The following is a 21,036-nucleotide window of genomic DNA, read 5'->3' as shown; positions in this document are numbered from 1 at the left end:
TGTGGTAAGTTTGTGGGACAAGTGGTGCTTATCTCCTTGGTCGAATAGTTCTTTCTTATCACATGGAGAAAAAGCGATTTAATATGCAACAGTTTTTTAAAATATAGTTTGAAATATTAAACAATAATAATATTATATTAATAATGTTATGATATTTTACTTAAAAAGTTATAATAGGAATTATATAACAGACTATAATATAAATTGATATTCTTATATAGTACGAAAGCAATGCGCCATCCAGAATAACTAATTCAAATTATATTACCATAATAGCTGTCAGTAGTTGATTTGAAACAAGTTTATTAGAAAGTTCGCTCTATTCAAGGAAATAGTAGCAAGCACTCAAATTCTTCGTGAAAATGAACTTGTTACCTCGACTCTGTGCCTTTAAGCAAAAGTATGAAATTGACTGGGTCGGGAAATTCATAAAAGTTTGCATTTTTTTTTTTTTTTTTTTTTAAATACGTCGTCGGCAAAAAGCGATCTTCGTTTTACGTCACATACATTCTCGAACAGTTTTCTAGTTTAGCATAACGCCGACGTAATAAGTTTCACAAAACCGACTGGCTTAATAAACGTGTCAAAGAAAACAAAAGTAAGTACCGAAAAAGTAAAACTCAACTCCCTGGTTTTTGCAATATTGCGAATATAAGAAGTTCTATAAACTCTTGTAAGTAATAATCTCGATAAATAAAAAGCAACGGACTTTAATATATTGCCGTTAAGATTCAGTTAAAGTTTTAAAAGGGCGAAGTAATAATGCAAGTTCTGATATTATGGAATTATTATTGATCGTAGTAATATCGCGAGTCAAAGATTAATTCAAACTTCATATCTGACAAAATATTAAATACATATTTTTTGTCGATATAATTCATTTTTTAGAATGATGTAAATATGTTATATGAATATTACATTAAATAAACATTAAATTGTTATTATTATTTAGTACAGTGAACTTTTTACTGGTTAATGCGGTTTTTTAATGATAAATAAATTCATTAATTAAAAAAATATATATACAAAAAAGAAATGCCCTTGCATTTTCTATTATTTGCTGTTTTTGCACAATATTTTTTCAGTGCTTGAAATTTATCTCAGTTCTAAATTGTGTATAAAATAGAACTCGCGAGGTTGATGGTATCATTTGATTTTTTTTTATGCAAATGCAATTCAAATGTGCTTTAGAGAACGGCTTCACTTAGTTTCTGTTAGTAGTATGGTGATACAGATCACGATGTCGCGGATCTGTTTCGCGAACCTACGCCGAACCGTAGAAATAGATAAAAATCCCACCGAAAGAATTATGGAGTGAAATTAAATCCGTCGCCGTATCCCTATATTCCGCCTGATCCTTTCACGTCTTTCCTGAAATCCTCGCGAAATCTCTTTCAAACTTCGCCGTCGAGGATCTTTAGAGGCATGAATCAGCGACAGCCGAGTTTTCGCGAAGGATCGCTCTTTGCCGCAGACATCCCACTAAAGAAAAGAATCGTATACAAGTTATTCCTCACGGGAATATACTACGCTCTGACTATATACGCCCTTCGTATTTGTATATAATGTACCAAGAACTTTAGCTAGCAAACTACCAGAGAAGAATTTGTCGTTAATATTTGGTTTATGGTCGTGGCGCGTACGCAAAGTGTATTTGGCGTACGCAACAAACGTAAATCACTTATTTCGCCATTGATCGCGTCACGTATCTTTACCTACTCGACGCGAGTTAAAGATCATTATCATCTCTTGTCATACTAAATTGCTGCTTCGATCCTTTCTTAATACGATCTTCATAAGTTTGCATGTAAATGCGAATATTATAGCGTTCGACCTCTACTATACGCGTAGCTATCACGGTGAGAAACCCGACATCGTAAAATGAGATCCTGACAATGTGGACGATATAAACGGGTTAATCTCCTAACTCACATACCAGGATCGACTATTGGTACTTCGAGTGAAGGAGCTTTAGATGAACTATTATTACAAAGTTACTGCATACAGAATCTCATGATTTCGGTATCCTATTTGATGATCAACAAGTTCAAGTTTGTCCTCGAGTTACACCGTAATGAACCTATATGCTTATAGTTATTAGGTGAACCTTCATCGAAATTAAGGAAGAGATTTCTAATCAGATTATCTTGTAGTCAGTGTACATTGTATTATAAAAAAAGAACGTGTTTAAACCGAATTATTTGTAACAGTGATATAATAAAGGTGAAAAGTATTTTTTCTCTCTTTTTATTAAATCTGATTATACTGCTTAAAAAAAGTGATTGTTGAGTTTCACTTTGTTGTCAGGTTATAAGAAATTATGAGCTATAGCGCTCTATTGAAAGTTTATTTTTACTTATCTTTAGTCGGCGACAAATATCGGAATAACGGAGTTAGTAAAAGTTTAATAGCAGTATGGCTCTTTCGTGGCCGGACGGATAACGTGTTATAGTAACACCCTTTAAACCTCAACCTAATAGAGCGCTGAGAGATAAAATGGGCCAAGAGACTCGAATGGCTTATAAGGAAAGTAGCGCTGGATGAGGTGATTTCACGGTACGGAGATTTTAAACCGCAGGTTCTGTAAACTTTCGTCAAGAATGAAGTTTTCACGGTTTACTGCCATCTAAACTGGCATTTCCTTCAATCTCTAGAAGTACGACGGTACTTTCCTATGCGCTCTACATTTTCGTGGTAGAGCATAAAAAAAGTATGAAAAACGTATTATCATATGCCCAGAAAATATGTGATCGTTATGTAACCATTATAAATACAATGCTTTTACATGTGTATTATATGGTAGTTACATTTGTGATTTACTGTGGGTGTATATATTTTTTTCTTTATTTGTTCATTATATTATTTTATTAATTTTTTACATCAAGATCGTATTTTTTATAGTTTTTATAAATTTAAATTATTTTGTAAACACATTTTTTTTTTATCTTTATGTAGAGTATAAATAACATTTATACATATGACTATAAATAATTTGTTACGTGCATATAGATCTTTATGTAAATAATAATGCAAATATACTTCTGTTTTTTACTGTTTTTTTTTTACTTTATTCAGTAAACAGAAAATATACGTGACAAATACTATAAACATTATAGTAAAAACGTTTATAAAAAAAGAGTTCTGCTTGCGTAATTTTTTCGTGAAAGAAGCACCTTTCGTGAAATATTTTGTACAGACATACTTTTCTATATAACCCAAAATAGCTCAATGTTACGTTAAGATCAGACTTATATTGTACTAGAAGAATTGGATTTAAAAGTTTACTTACTTGCGGAATTCTAAACAATCGTAGGAGATTGGCAACCTGAATCGAAGTTACAGAACTCGCTGCACCAACGACTCCACTGATTACCTTCCGCACGGCAGTTTTGTTGCAATGATATTCCGCGCCGTCTATGTTGCTTATTGAACCTGGAATGCATAATAACATGACACAATTCCGTTTGTAATTTATTCAAAAGTAATATTTCAAATTAACAAATTAATTAGCTTAATGATGCTTTTATCAACGAGTTCTATGTTGGAGAAATTTTGTTGTTGATAAACGTGGGTGTGAGTTCGCGTTAATATAATAATGATGTTGTTTTGTTCGGACTATCAATATTTTCATCATTGCATTGAATATACTGGTCAATTAATCAGTATACGGTAATAATTCGTTTTGTATTGCGCGAACAGGGAGATGTTTAATCAATAAAAGGTGCGATATATGCGAACGATATGAATATCCGGTCGATACTCGTGGATACAATTTGCGTATACAAAAATTAATGACATAAATGATTTAAATATTTCGTTCCTTTTCCCATTTATATCAATATCGAATCTATAGTTCTTTATTGGATGTTATTTTACATAAATACTTTATGTAATCACAATGCGTTATTAAACTTTTATTGATATACATACATTTGACTGGCTTACGTCGTTGTATATCTGATATAAAATTAAATGAAATTAAAAATTTTATTTGCGGTACGCGTTCTCAGATTTATTTTGTTAGCTAACATTACACGGCCGTATATTGTAGAATGAATCCGAATTTAATGAAATTCTTGTAACACGGCAAATCCATTGTATCTTTGCTTTTGTTTTTCTTATCGTTTGGACTTTACTCCTGCAATTTCGCAGTATAACACCTGTTGAATCTGCCCTTCTTATGTTGTTTACCACTGATTTTTGGTTACAAAAGTAAATCAGGGTAAAATTTGTTGTATTATAATAATTCCCAAGATAATGCTTGGATAACTAAGAATTCAAAATAGACTCAGCGATTGTTATAATTTTAAAATTTTAAATTTGTCACAATTATTCTAGTTCTACATATCGTCTCGTTCTGATTGCGATCAGTATGCAATATGAATAAACATATCTGAAGAAACGTATATGCAGATACGTTTACATTTAATTAAAATATTTTATTTAGTTATGTAAGCATAACATTTATCTCACGACTGTCGCTTGTAATTGTTGAAGAATTTTAGTGTCGAAGAATTTTAGTCACGCAATCGTTGCCTGCATAAAAAATTAACTTGTCGCCTCTACAGTTTTACACTTGAAGAACGTCGTTCTTCAGCTTCTCGTTTGCACACGTGGCTTGGGAGAGTGTTTACTGATGAAACTCACTCTTATTTCTATACATAGCTAGTGTAAATATTTGCTAAAGGCTTAAGTGTCACGAATAGCGAGAGGATGAGAGACGAACAATTCTTTCCTAAGGATTTTGCGTTCTCCTTTTCTTTCGAGGCTTCATTTTTCTTCTTCTATTCTTTTTCCCTTGCTGAACCGTGACGGTAAAAGAAATTGCGATAGAAACGCTTTTCGCGCGTGAAACACCTACAAATCAATGGAAACAAATTTACCTTTTGTTAGAAGACGTATACATTTGGCTCATGAAACTCATGAACGTTAAGAGTGATGGTGAACAAGAACAAGTTAGTATAAGAATATAGAAAGAAAGCATGCATACACATATACAAAAAGGAGGAAACGTATGGTCAGTCATCATGAATGATGCTGTTCGCACCTTTTTTTCAATCTTCGTTTTGCGTTAGAAGACGAAATTTTATTTTCACGGATCTGATGCGCACATAACAACGCATGCTCCCTTCTTCAAGATTTATTACGAACTCCAGAAACGAGATAGGCTGAAACGTGAACTGACGGGTGGGACGGCCGTAATATGAAAGAAAAAAAGAAAGCGAGAGAACGAAGATGGAAAAATTTTTCTTATATCTACGCTCACATGAACGGACATGACTTGAAATGTAGGATAAATGTCCTAATAATAGACACTACTGTTAGTGCGATAATTCATATTTAATACATGCTATTATTTTAATAATTTAGTTGGGCTGACAAAATGTTACGGTGCTGCTTAAAATCTCGTGAGAAAATAAAATGCTCATGAAAATCAATTAATAAGAGCGAAATTAATTCAAAGAAAGTTTATTGTTACAAGAATCGGATAGACATGAAGTCGACTTATTTAAATAATTTTCTATGTTTATAAGAGGTATATAAATGTTTCAATTTGTATTTAACTTCTTTTATTTAATACCCAATAGATTGATTTAAAGAAGAGTGAAAAATGTACATTATTTCAAAAGTAATATGCATGCATATATATAAAATTTAATCAAAATTATCAATGTCAACTTATTTTTAATAATTTGCTTAATGTATCTATGATTTAATTTAATATTAACTGTATTTGTTTCTCTCTCTCTCTCTGTTTCTCTCTCTCTGTCTCTCTCTTTCTATTTCGATGAATACGTTATATGCATAACTGCGTTTCTGGTATTGATTAAAATACATTCCTTTCGCTCTTTATACGTACACTTTAATATTTCGCGCTTGAAATATTTTATCAATTGAGAAAGTGAAGGTAGAGTTGCTAACTCTCTCTGTCATGCTCGAAGAAATATTCTCGACAAAACTTACAAATTGATGGATCACTTGATCTATCGTTACACTCATCGTAATTGGCAAACTCATTACGATGGAAAAAGTTCCACTTCTGATATGTAGACTGTTAAAACATTCGTGCGTATATTTTCTGTTATATTCCGAAGAATAAATAAACGAGAATAACGTAAACGGTGAATCTGCATGAAGGAAATAAAATATTGAGATGCATGCATGTAAAAAATATGTACAAATGTTTTTACATATGAACATATTTCGTGTTCGTCATCTCAATAGGTACATCTCGATGTTCGATAGATCCATGCTCAGCGTTATTCCCAACTCGCTTTATTCGCAAATGTACTCTAACAATTCTGACCGATGCGGATTATTCCGGGTCGATCGTCAACATTGTGAATATTCGCGTTCGTTTCTGCACTAGGTGAATCGTCCTAATTTTCGGCTCATTGGCTATTACTGAAATTGCGACAGCCGTTTGGCATCGGAAACCGCGCGCTACGGTCGAGGAATATTGAGTTAAGCTGTAGATTTCTATCCAATTATTGGAATTACAAAATCGTGATTTTTTTACAAGTTATTCGATTTAATTTTGTACAGGATTTATGCAACCTAATTATTCAACTTTAAAAAAAAATTATCTCTGTGTATCAATGCCAGTTATTGATGCTCATATTGGCAATTTATTTCAGAGATTTTAATTTTATATAATCTAATTTGATTTTCGGAAACACATTTAGGTTTAACTCACCGTTATTTGCGTTTCAATAAACATTATCTCCTACAGTGGTTATAATAAAATAGCAACGACGAGCAAAAGCTTGTGTTTCTCAAATAAATCGTATCAGTAAATTTTTTGAATCAAAGTATTTTCTCGTATCGTACGAATATGCATATTGGAATGAAATAAAAACGCATAACAGTCCCCTCATGCTGTTTTGAAATTATTTTGTGTTTTATGTCGCGACGTTTTTACCGAAGGAACGAAATGGAATAAATCAAATTTGCATGAAAATACGTACTACAGAGTTTATCCTTTTTCATAAAGGCTTCTTTGGATATCGTCGATAAATGGATGCCATTTGTTTAGAAATATATAACAGATTTTTGTATATTTATAAAAAATGAAATTGTAATTAATAAAGAAAGTAAATTTAATGTTAAAAATAAACATTTGAGCAGAGAGTCAATTAAGGGATTATAAGATCCTAGTAAATAAAAAAAGATATTTTTCAACACTATGTAAAACTTTTATTTAAAGATATAGATAAATAATGTTTTTGTTTTGACAATATGTGTATTTATTTTAAAAAGTAAGATGTAAAATTGCATTGAAAATGTTATTAAATTTTGAATACATTTTTCTCAAAATATTCTTTAAAGCGGTAGCTATGATAACTCAAACATATCAGATCAATTAAAAATTTTAAAACAATATTTTTAATATTGTTTGGCTTACACAGGTTTTTCCCTTTTTTTAAGTTATAAGAAAAAGAAGGAAGTTTTTTAAATTCATGAAATTGCGCATATCTAAATTTGAAAATGCAATTTTCAAATTTAGATATGTGCAGTTTTATGAAAAATAACATTTAAAAAAGTTTCTCTAAATCAAAAATGACAAGTGCAAAGAAAAAGAAATGCTTTTTAATTTTAAATAATTTATCGAGGAAGAATTATGATATGCATTTATTTAAAATGCTTTTATTTTTATGATGTTTATTCTAACTTTGGTGTTTTATCTTTTTATAAAAAATATATTTTTTTAAAACAGAAACTTTATTTATTTATCTTTTTGAATAAAAGCTTTGCATGGTAAAAAAATAAACTAATGAAAGTAATGTTAATAAAAAAAGAGATGAGATAATTACACTGCAATAATATTTATTAAACTATTTGGTAGAAGCAAGTACACGAACATGTGTTAGCATGTTGATAAATATTTCTGAAAAGAATGATAAGTAATACTAAATACAATTATCATTAATCCTATTATATATGAATAGATACGCTTAGAATAAGTTTACTTTTGGTATCGATTTCTATACTGTATAAATTGTATTACAAATTAAATTGAACAGTATCTGAGATTTGCACGTAAAATACATTTTATTTTTTTTGTAAATTTTTCGTTACGATAAAAACATCAAAGAAACTCGTAAAAACTTGTAGAAAATATTATTAATATATTATATGTTTACCTAAATTTCGTTTTTCTTTGAGAAATCTTAATACGAAAATAATAAATATTTCTGAAGCTATTTACTTTTTTATAGGTAGTTATTTTTATACGTCTAGTTTCAATGTCGTTTAAAATATACGTCCGTATTTACAGTGCACAATTTTTTGTGCCCGTAAATCTTTGCATTTTACCTTTCTTTTATCTCCTTTTTCATCTGATCTTTAAGATTTTTTCTCATTCCACTCTGTTGGATGTTCAAGTTTATAACGACTGTGTGGTTTATAGCGGATGGTTGAAAGGCTAAAACACGGTGATGCGTAAATATTCAGTAGAATTTCTTAATGAGTCTTTCATCTAGGTGTAACAAAATGTCAGTAATTAATTATAACGTTTAACTTGTTAACCTTTGTGCGTTCTTTCCGGTCGAAGATTGCGAGACAAGAAATGAATGGAGGTACACGGCTGCAATGAGCGTGTTCACAGATTGAATGTGTTGACGTTGGCTCTAAGCGTCGAAGTGAGAAAGCAACGAGAGAAATAAAACGTCAGAAAACGCGCAGAGGGTGTACGCGTAAAATTCGAGAGAACGAGTAGTCGCGGTAATTTAAATCGTGGGTCAAAATGTTATGCTTCTCACGTAAAACGGCTTCTTGACTTTCATGTTTTACTGTTGCAATTTAGAAGTGATTAGTGAATACTGCAGCGTAATTTCTTTGAAAATTGAATGAAATATTAATTATATTAATGCTTCCTCTAGTTTATTTTCTTGATAGTGTTTTTAAATTTTATTTCTCAGCAATCAATACCATTGTACCGTTCAATCGGGAAGTAATTATTGTCTTAGCAATTATATTAGTTTGAATGTGATTAAAAAGCTTTAGTTAACCGTATAGATTTTACTTTTGCGTTGAATATTATTATAATAATTCCTTACATTTTTAAAAATCTATTTGGTGAACTAAAAATTAGAAAATATCTGTAATCATGATCAAACTAAGAAATAATTGTTAGCTATGGACTTTTTTTGGTTTAAAATAATTAGTTGGAATTTATCTCGAAAGTAAACTGTATCTGTACGTTGTGTGAATAAACAATACGTAATAAATGGTACCTAGAAATCCAACCTCGTGTTACGTGAATTGCATCTAGTAGCGTAACATGACATAGAAATGGTGAATATGATAAAACATTGCGTACATTTGTATGCTTCTGTTCTATCAACTCTACAATAATATATATTTATTAAAATAGATATAATACAATATAAGGCTTTATCTTTCTTAACTTTATCTCCTTATTTGAATAGCATATCTTTTCTGATTAAATTTCTCTTCTATTTTGGCGAAGAAGTAAGCATGATTATATTTACTACATCCTGCATAAATAACGCATTATGTAAATATCTGGCGCTGTGATGTTTTAGCGTAACCTAAATATATATTTCGTACATATAACCGGTATATTTACACAGTTTAGTAAGACGGAAGCCGTAGCGTGGAATTACTCTGTCGCTGTGACACAATCAACATCAGCGACAACCGCGAGCATCACTAAAATGGTAGCACAATTTGCAATTTATAATGACGGTAATTATCATGAAATCAACATACAAATTGAAGTTGGTAATTTAGCAAAATAATTTCAATAATTTAACAATTTGATAAAGATAAAAGTATTGTTTTGTATTTTTAAGTTGCCAAATTATTGAATTTATTTTGTTGAATTACTGAAATTCAATTATTATATCGTGGATTACATCGTGATATCTTCGAACGAGGCAAAATGCAATCAAATAACAAGCATGCCGCTAATTAGCACCCACAGCCATGCAAGTTCAATACGCGCCGTACATGCTGTGCATATTCCGCATTTCCTTTTACCAGATTCGAAAGCAAATATTCTCATAACGAGAGAAACTTGATCTTTCTTAATTATCATGGTTCATGCTGAACAAATAATATTGATCGAACAAGAATGCTTATATTGAAACAACACAAATTACATTGTTAATACAGGAAGTTTTAAAACAAATAGTAATTTCTTATATTTTCTTATTTATTGAATTCGAAATTATTATGACAATTAATACTTTCTAAAAATGATAAACGATTAATCCGAATAAGAGGAATTGACACGCGTATCATTTGTAAAATTCGAAATTTCTTTTTGTGAATTAAGCACGACATACATATATTAATAATTTATTAATAGAGTGAGAGGAAGACATATAATATTTATACATATTATCGGGGTAAACTTTATTGCAGAAAATATAATTTCTGCAGTTAATTGTAAAGTGTTCTAGAAGTGTTTTCATACTTTTTCCTTTAATGCTACAGGATTTAAAAAACTTTCACGATTTAGTAAACAATCAAGTCACTCTATTGAAGATGCACTCAAGAAATCAGTTTACTGACACATGCTTCGATTCCCAGGACACTTTTCGCTCCGCGTAAGACAAGATCAAGATTGCCTCCCATTGCGGTCACATGCAGCAAACCTATTTGATTCGAGAACTTTAATAAAGAGAAAACGGTGCATCGTGAACAGAAATACTCTGTGAATAGCTATGCTACTTGCAAATAATGACTCGAAAACTTAAATGGCAGTTATACGCGTCTCTCCTACAATTATTTGCAAGAACATTAGGACTTCTGAGATGGGGAAAGGGAATGAGTTACTTCAATTTTTAATTATCGTAATATTTCATATCTTTATTTATTTTATAGTTTTGTTTATTACCTCGCATTGCAATTAAAATTTATGTAAAAATTATTGATTGTACATAACAATTGTGATATCAAAATACGCGCGTAGGTAATACAAAAATTGTATTTTATGATATTGTATAATTTTTTATTTCTAATTGCAATTTTTTGATTTTATTATTATTTTGGCAAAACTAATTTAATAAAAAAATTATAAAATATTTCTTGAATTTTAATATATTAAAGTAACTTTTTTTATAGTAACGTACTTTAGATGCCTTCATCTTTTTCTTAGAGGGGGGAAAGATATAATTTGAGTAATATATAATAGGTATAAATAACGTGGAATGTATTACTTAACAGATAAATAATGTAGAAGATTTTCCATTTTTTTCGCATTCTAAAGAGATAAAGGAAAGCGAGAGAGAATTGTATCTTTTTATTTTTACGCTGCTTTGCGCGTCAATTGAAAAATGAGCTAAGAAGGAAGAAGTGAATCAGCGGACCGATGAAACGAGGAAACTCGTCCAATTTTGATGTAACGAAGCGAAAGAGGAAGTCTGTGGCTCACAGCACAATCGCCTTCGCAACAAGTAATTCGAGAGTCGATCGATGAAACCTACACCCTACCTGGTGAAATATTCTCGATGCTCGTTTCGTGTTAGAGTTCTCTGCCCGTTCGATCTCAATCCTGATAGAAATGGACTAAGTTTTTGTGAAACTCATCGTATTACAATCTTTTGCAAGACAAGTTGTTTCTCTTTCTGAAGAATGTAGAGTCGCGCGCGCCCGTCGACGGAAAGTTCTCACATAAATTAAAAATGTTCTTTTCCTTCAATTTACGACGCAAGAAATTCTAATTAATATTACGGAAAAAAGAAGTATATTAAATTCTGAAATCTAAAACATATATAATGATATTACGAGATAAATTATAATGAAAAAAAGCATTTGTATATAAAGTATGATGCATTCCAATGCAATTTAAATAAATTTGCTGTTATTATAATCTTTATCATATTTGCATGAAATAGGATAGGATTGATAACATTGTTGCAAATAACGCTAGAAATCAACGTTATTACATTGATACGATAAAATTTAAGAAATAAATTTTTCTTATACTTACAAATAGTAATCACAGCTTCTAAGAGTATGTCGTTTTTATTTATTTTCTATTTGGTTAAGTAATTATTTTACGATATTTTATTGGAGTTATGGAGATTTAATTTATAATTAAATATGAAATAGATATCGCGATTTTTTTTTGTTCTAGATGAGAGATGTGCATTGTTGCAATGTCAACTATTATTGATAATTAATGCAAACAAGTTCCTTAACTAGTAACTGTGTATCGTTAGGTATCCGATAATCTCTAATTAGTGCCGCGTTAATTAGTACATCGCAACAACCGAATTGATAATACACCTTGTTGACAAGTGGATATTATTTCAGTATCGATAAAGTAGCTTGCGCTTTGTATTCCATTAATAATCGATTGATTGAATAATTGATATAAAATTATTTAAAATCTACCACGTCTCTATTTTATATTTGATTATAAAATTATATAAAATCTACGATTCTCTTTTAATACAATTTTTAGAATTATGGGTTTAAATATTATTTCAGTTAAAATATATATATTTTTATAAAAATTTCTGATGCGTTTTCATCATCCAATTAATAAAAGATATTATAATAAATTATATTGTATTACGAGTATATTATAATTTATTATAAGTTTTTAATAATTCTACAAGAAAAATGTGATATTTTATACTCGATATATGATAAAAATCTAATAAAAAATATAAGAAAATGATTATTTTATTAGTGTTAATAAAATAATTGTGCATAATTATCATTATAAACATTTTTATCGATAAGAATATTTTACATGACGGAAAAAAGTATCATGTTATCCATCTACATTATTACGCTTGTGTATATATTATTTCAAATTTATAATTATCAACGCAATTACCATGCACATAGTTATTCGGTCGTGTTTCATCTTAATAATTCTCCCCAGCTGTGTTAATAGTAAATGTAATAATGTGATCGGCAAATAGAATTTTTTATCTCTCGAAAGCGAAATAATTTCGTTGTTTCTGTCATTTGCAATTCGTAGCGTGACATGAAGATTAATTACGGAACTTGTAAAGGACACAAACGAAATTCACTTCATATTAATTATCTCTTAACTCACTTTGTTCCGAGATTTCTATTACTTCTTGGTTCTTTTGTTTTATATTGATCTCCACTCTTAGTATGAAATTCCGATTTATAAAAGAAAGTTAATGCCGACAATCGATTAATTTTCTAATAGATATTAATTTTTTAATAACTTTTCTAAAGTTAAAAGACATCTTTAATTCTTTCGCACGATAATCGTCGTGTTTACAGCAACATTGCGTAGTCGCTATCTTTAATCTCTTTTTGTATTTGTATTTGTTTGTGATACTCGTGAAAATTATGTAATTTGCACAAATATTTCCGTGTTATGTTTTGATGTTATTTTGATTAATAGAAAAATTGATCAAGATTTATATCATTTAAACTTCAATGAGAAAGAAATTCCTGATTGATTTGAAGTAGAATGAGTTGTGTTCAAATTACGTTCTCTCGTAAAAAAAGAAAATGAATTCGGAAAAAAACTCATAAAAAAAACTCGTAAAAAAGAAAACAAACCAGAGTGGTAGAATTTTAATTTGACATTTATTGTCGAAGTATCGACCGTTTTCTTTTTAATTTGCAAATAACATTTTTGTACGTAAAAGACGAGTTTTTATTTAATCCAATTTACATCCGATAGCATTTATTCGAAAGAATCCAGTGTGATATTTAGGTATAATTGAATTAATTAAAATTAGCGGATATAAGATAAAATATATTTTATTGACGAATTTGTCTCTCATGCTAGTTTTTTCGTGCAAATGTAAGAAAAGATACATGTAATAAAACAACTATAATGATGAAATAATTCTTGTGTTACTCTCGGAAAAAATGGAAAAAAGAAATATATCAAGGAAAAATGGTATTCTGCGCGTACATTGTGGTAACTCAAACGTGTTCCGAGCACGCAACCACAATACCACGACAACCGTTTCATGGTGCATGCGGTGTTACTGATTCGTTTATCCTAAAGACATTCCTTGAAGCAGATGTGAATAGTCACGTAATTATAACAATTTGATAGCGCGCACTTAGCAACTTTCATTATTATAATTTATGCATGTAATTTATATCATAAAATCTTACTAAAATACAAAATGTATGTACAACATTCTATTATGTACTAACATTGTTAACAATGAGATACCTTTTGGGAAATATGCTCAAATGATATTTTACTGTTAAAAATGTTAGTTGATATAAATAAGTAATGTTTTAAATAAAAGGTAATAGATACATATGAAATAAAATGGAATATTTAATATCATAGAATATAAAATTCAATTAGCAATTTGAGTAACCCTAACGAAAAACTTAAAAAAAAAAAGAAAAATATTTAAAGTATATAAAGAAAGTGTCGTATGTTATTATTATTTTAAAGTAAATATCTTTTTTAATAAAAATATGCCAAAAAGTAATGAGATCTCTAAAAAAAACTTCTTAAGAACGGAAAACTTAAACAATAACATTTTTTTTAATTGCTTTCAAATAAATGTTAAATCATACAATTAGTTAAGTTTTTAATTAAAAAAAGTATATGAAGCAAAAATTTAATTTGATTATCTTTCTAAAAACTTTAATCACTTTAAGTTTCGTAAAACATAAAGTGACCAACGGAATCATAGTGAAACCAAAAACATCTGACGTGTCCTAGTCGCTTTATATATTTCTTATACATTTTATCAATTAATACGTAGCCAGTGCCGTAGTCACAAAATATTGACTCGAATTTTTTGTATATATCTGGCGTTGCGACGCTACCACATTGCTTGATAGAAATCTAAATTGATATACTATAAAATTACTGAAATCAATGTCTTATTGCATTGAAACAAATAATAATACTTATATAAATTTAACGAGGTAAAGCAATACTTGTAGAAATAATAGCAAAAGCAGGAAAATTAGAAAATTTTGAAGCTACGGTAATAGCTCTTAAGTAGATCTCCTTGTAAATAAATAATGAAGTAGAACGGAACGAATACTGTATTTTAGTTAATAAGAATAGGCGAGAAGCGGCTGTATCTTTTATGAGAGCTGAGCTTGTTAACTCATAAGGTTTGTAGATGCTACACAGCTCGGTAAATAGTGAATCTTATTAGTGTAAATGCTGCGATATTCTCCTATCTTTGTTAGAACTTTCTTCAGAATAATGACAAAGGAGGCAAATTCAGAGTTGTGCAAGCTCGCGTCCCGAATCGAATATACAATGTCACAAATTAACATGGCCGTTTATTAGACATGCACATCTCATTATGCGCACGACAGATCTAATGAATATAAACTATCGATGTATTTATAATTTTTACTCGTAATAAACAGTCGAGTCAGTAATATATAAAATGCTATTAAAAGATGTTTATTAGAATTGAATAAGAAAATATTTTCATAGAAATTGGTTTCATGTTTTGCTAGAACTTCTTCAATTTATGTAACTATTACGCGAATGAGTTTTAATTCAATTTCCTTTGCTTTGTTATGCAAATGACTTAACAAAGTTTACCCCTTCTTTTCTATAGGACACCATGCGCGCGAGAATTGTAATTCAATTTACCAAGGAATTTAAAGGCTTTGAAAATTTATTGTTTCTTGAAGAGCTGCGATTATTGCTCAAGCAGTTATCGACAGCAATAATTAATTAATATTAACAGTAATTAACATTAACACTGAAGAAAGATGAATTCCGAAACATTCTAAAACTTAAATATAATAATAGTATGATTATATTCATATTTTAATATCAGAAAAAAAACGTATTAAAATCAATATTTTTCAATATAAAATAGAAAAATCAATACTTTTAATTTGTAAGGTTTATTTTGCACGCAGTACACAGTAAGTTTTATTAGATTAGTTAGACGGGCGTACGTCTCATAACACAAAGTTTATCGCGCACTAGTTGTACAGTTTATTACTAGGATTAAATTTGCGATTTGTATTTCACTTTATAGTCAAGCACAATTCTATAATAAATATTAATAAATAAATATTTGAATTAACTCATACGCTTGCCATAACTAATATTAGTTTATTCAATGTTTACTGAAGCACTTTAAGTTATCAGTCATTTTCTACAACTTTTAATTTTAATTAATCCGAGAAAGCTGCTAATGTCGTGAGATACAACGTGGTTTTGTGTTGTACACGTAAATGTATTTCTCATTTGTAGAATAAGTGAAAAATGTTCATCAGCGTTTCTCTTGTTTCCGGAGAAGTAATGGCGACTGCGGCGTAATTGAATAGCGACGTTTGCGCGATTAAGATTCCTCGGCAGATACCCGCTAAGGCTGAAACGAATTGTTTTCGACACCGCAAACCGGCACGATGCGATCGTAGCGAGAGCGGGCGTAAATACGCGTTAATGTACGAGCGTATCCACCCAGTGATAAGAGTTATATTCCTATGGGAACTCGGCCTCAAACCGCAAGTAGTGGTAGCTGTTATAGATCGGACGTACGCTTCAAATTACGAACCACGATAAAACGTGTCTCGATGAGAGCTTGCTTTTTCATGTTGAAACTTGGCATTTACGTATTGGATCGCTTCGACGATCCTTCACGCGTTTCGACAGCCGTGTCTTAACATTCGGGCTTAAGAATTAGTTTTTCTTGTTAGAGAAGTGAATAATTTTGATACTTTCAATCGCGTGAAAAATCTATAATCTATAAAAATGACATCTGTATATTGGTTTTTGTTAATAATCATATCGATACAAGATAAAGATTTTGCCCAAGAAATAAGAGAAAATGTAATATTAGAATTAATAAAAGTAACGAAGCTATAGGCGTCTTAGAAAACTGCAAAAAATTTATTGCAAAAAATAAGATGCCTATAGCATCGTTATTAAATTTGACGATCAAATTAATTTAGATATTATTTCTAACCTTTATAATTTACAATTGCGTGCAATTTTAAATCCGACAACCATATCAGCACGCAGTTAACTGAAAAGTACATTTAATAATCGATATAAAAATATTACTAAGCATGAAGATCCGCTTTTGACCGAGAAATGGTGCTTCATATTTCTCGATTCACATGATCTAATAACTATTGTATAAAGATATTGGTTTCTCTTCGCGTTTTGCTTCTAAGATCGTTATCTATATTTATGGTTTAACAAATATTGTATGTACCGTTACGGTACTCTATGGTACATTTTATCTATTATTTATGTATTTTCTTTTTTTTTTACCGATAAATATCTTACATTGCGGTAACGTAAGATTTTTATTGCGACACGCAATAAAAATTAGTTGGGTATAAGTTATGGCTTCGCGCTGCACCTCAGATTACTCGCGTTTCGAAAGTGCAGCTTTTGTCGATATGCGAGCCGAGTAGATGAAGTTCGTTGTGCGACACGTACAGATGCAAGCCAATGCCACGTGCATGTGAAAACCAACTAAGGAATTCGTATTGGCGAGAAAATGGAATTGCATCGGAAAGGCAACTCGATATTCCATTACATTGATGTGACCACGAATGGTATTGCATCGCGAATTACGATCCGAAGGTGCTGACTGTGCGGGCTAAATGATCTCGTATCACAGTCTTATCTCGAGCGAACGTTGAATATCGATACATTGTGTGGCATTCATCTCATTTGGTTCAATTAGCAACATCTCCATCAGACATTACGCGATCTATTGATAAGTATTTATTCGCGATCTATTGATAAGACATTATTCAAGTGTCATAGATTTATTTGTTATATACGCATAGTTATTTAAGATTTAAAAATCTTTTTAATTTGTTGAGATATATCGACCATTGTCTAGATACATATTCAGTAATATATAAAAAATGGTATACAAGCTATATATAATTCTTGTACGTTTGTGTTTCGAATCACTCTGCTCTCTTGAAATTTTGATGAATAGAATCTCTTTCTCTGTGCGTGTACTTGGAAGAGCGGGAATATTTGTTCCTGATATTCCAAATATTCGCATATGATTAGCGCTGATGAATTGATGTCGTACAATATTACTTGGCGCGTGGAGAATCGTGAACGTACGCTCGAGAATGAAAGATATGAAAACTATGAGCGAAAAAAATGAATTGTCTGTCGATTCTATCCGGTGCAAATTAAATTCAGTAGAACGCGACGTGAATTCGCGCATGAATTCATTTATTTCGTGGTGAGAATTGGGCGTGCTTGGTCCGTACGCAAAAGTGATCCTCTTTTGCATTTTTCGTTTTTCTACTATTGCCGAAACTCGAAAACTGGGTTGCTACAACGACACTGTCGATTCTTTGTACAATCGTGCGCATCGTGGAAATCATATCTAGCGTGCTGGACTCTCATTTAATTCGCACTTGCCGGGCCAAAAAATAATATCCTCGATTTCCATATTTCCATATTTCTCATCTCAGAAAATTATAACGGCCTCCATTATATTATGAATATTTATATCTGTAAGAATAAATTAACGCAACAATTTTATTAATCTACACCATGTTGTAAGAATTTTACGAGAGATACGTTCAATCCAAATAAAGATATCGAGAAGATACTATATAATGCAGTTCGTAGTATTCGCATTACTCTACTTGAACTCAATCGAAAATTCGATAAAATTATAAGAGCTTGCCAAGATTTATGGAACATCCCGAATCTGTTCGAAAATGTATTGAAAATTTACATTTCTTATTCTGAAGATTTAACGTTCAAATGTTTTTTTTAAATAACACTTCAGACATTGAATATTCTGCAAGCAGATCTGTAAAGCCAAACGTGTTTCGCAAGTTTTACGGTCGCGTTAATTACTCGCGTGCTGGGTAATATGTGAGGGAACGTAAAAAGATTACGGCATTCAATGAGCAATCTAGTAACGCGATCGAGATAACGTACATTTTGAATTCCGCGCTTACGATCATCTCTGCGGGAGTTTCTCGATCGAAGACAGCATATCTACCTTCCATCGATGATCAGATCAAAATTATCTTCCACTTTCTATTATTATTCTTGAGCACGAACAAGCCAAATCGGTCATTGGCCTAAAACGTTCTCGTTGTGTCTAAAGCGCTTTTTTATCTTACACTACGTTTTTAATAATACAGTCACGTACAACACAGTTTTATTTAAGGTACCTTGTGGACACATAAATATACTTTTTCGGTACGAAAATTTAATACTGTGATATTATGAAATAAATAATTATTATGGCCAAAATGTCTAACAATCGTATTTAATAATATTGTTAATCTTAAGATTAAATAATCTTCCGTGGAAATTGAGACTTACGCACACGAAAAATTGATTAGTTGTGTCTAAAAATGTATCTAAATATAGATCGGAAAATAATTTTGTTAGACTATCAAAATAAGTATTTGTATGAATGAAGCTCAAACTAGATGAAATGTCAAAACTTTGACTTTGTTCATCATGCTTGAACATTATTCATAATTATTTTGATAGTTCAATAAAATTGTTTTCAGATCTGTATCCAGCTAAATTTGTTATAGATATTTCAAGAAAACTGTTTTTCTCTATATGCTTATGTGGTTGAGGTATGAATATGTTATTAATTAATCATATTATAAATTAAAATTAAACTTTTTTTTTATTGAAGAAGAAATCATAGTCCATTATTCACGAAAATTAACAGCTGATAACATATAAATTTGCTAGTCGAAATAATTTGAAAATACATCGGATTATTATTTAATAACGGAATTTTGTCCTGCTGTTGCGATGTGAAAGACATTTTCATTATTCATTGTTACTCGAATTCTTCGACCGTTCCATTCCCAATAATATTAAAATTATTAATTTAAACTGTTTACATTGAGGAAAGTATTGGTAAATGACAAAACACACATAATATGAAATTTACAGAGATATATCTTATTAACCAGCTTTAATTTAAATTTTAATTAAGATTTTTTAAATAAATTTTGATAAAATAAAATAATGATAAAGTGAAGAGGTTTCTTTTTACTTTATAGTCGATTTAAATCATGTACGCTTTTATCAAATTTTGTAAGCGTATGGGTTAAAAATAAAAGAAGTTTTAGATGAGAGCAGAATGTCACGTTTTTGTTACGTGTTTTGCCAGATGTAAACTCGTTGAACTAGGATAACCGAGCGAAGAGAAGAGAACACAACGTGACAAGAAGCTTCTTTCGACAAGAAATTTTCCCTTTTTGATTCAGGTGCGATAACAAAGGCGATTATCTCAAAAGAAGATAATATTATGGTAATAAGAAATAAGTCTATTTAAATATTTTAAAAGGAGTTACGTAAATGTCTTAACATCTCGAATGTTCTTTTTCAAATCGATTGAGAAAATTGTTACTTATTTTATATATATATATATATATATATATATATATATAAAATAATTAACAGGAATAGAAAGTTTTTTGTCATCTATAACTAAGAGTGCTGAATAGAAATATATACAAATATCTCGAATCTTACTTTTTTACTATATGTCACATATATGTGAAGATATAAAAAAAAAATAACAGTATGCAAGTAAACGTGCGTTATAAAAAAAATCGTTAAGATTTGAATTTTTTTTCCAATAGTTTTTATTCGTGAAAAACATGTCAAATATTATTGACATGTTTTAAAACTACAAAATGGCACTTGTTATTCTAGCTTCGATTCATATCTGCGTCTATGATATTTCATGGATGCCAATAAAATATGAGGTGGCTACAAAAATATTGCACTTTGTCATATTTTATTTATTGACTGAACGGCTAACAAAGTGCAACTAAACTTTTTGTAGAATTATTGTAAAATGATTTTATACTTTTAAATATCCAGTTATAAAAATTTACGTACATCTGTAAAAAATTGGTAGTTCTTTTTTTAAAATGAATTAAATTTGGAATAAATGACTTGTCCATTTAATATCTTATTATTATTATTATTATTATTAATGCGTATTAAATATAATATCTTATTAATTAAATCATTATTAACGCTAATGTATTCTCGTACTTTCCATCATGAGGTAATTCTAAAAGGTGAATTTCAACAATTCCTTAAAGATTTCGCTCGAGAAAGTGGCT

At 30.0% G+C, this 21,036-nt stretch overlaps 1 protein-coding gene across 9 annotated transcripts in view; it reads right to left on the bottom strand.

Moving 5' to 3' along the window:
- Positions 1-21,036, bottom strand: part of LOC105200285 (metabotropic glutamate receptor 2) — a 122,069-nt gene that overhangs the window by 27,234 nt on the left and 73,799 nt on the right. For all 9 annotated transcript variants that reach the window (XM_011167761.3, XM_026132544.2, XM_026132547.2 and 6 more), the window contains one exon: positions 3,290-3,432. In XM_011167761.3, the coding sequence (XP_011166063.2) occupies positions 3,290-3,432 (143 nt within the window). The remainder of the gene's footprint in view (positions 1-3,289; positions 3,433-21,036) is intronic.

The sequence above is a fragment of the Solenopsis invicta genome, chromosome 11 (genome assembly GCF_016802725.1).
Source record: "Solenopsis invicta isolate M01_SB chromosome 11, UNIL_Sinv_3.0, whole genome shotgun sequence".
NCBI classification, from domain to species: domain Eukaryota; kingdom Metazoa; phylum Arthropoda; class Insecta; order Hymenoptera; family Formicidae; genus Solenopsis; species Solenopsis invicta.
Note: the sequence above shows the minus strand (reverse complement) of the source record. Positions and strands in the feature narration are given on the sequence as shown.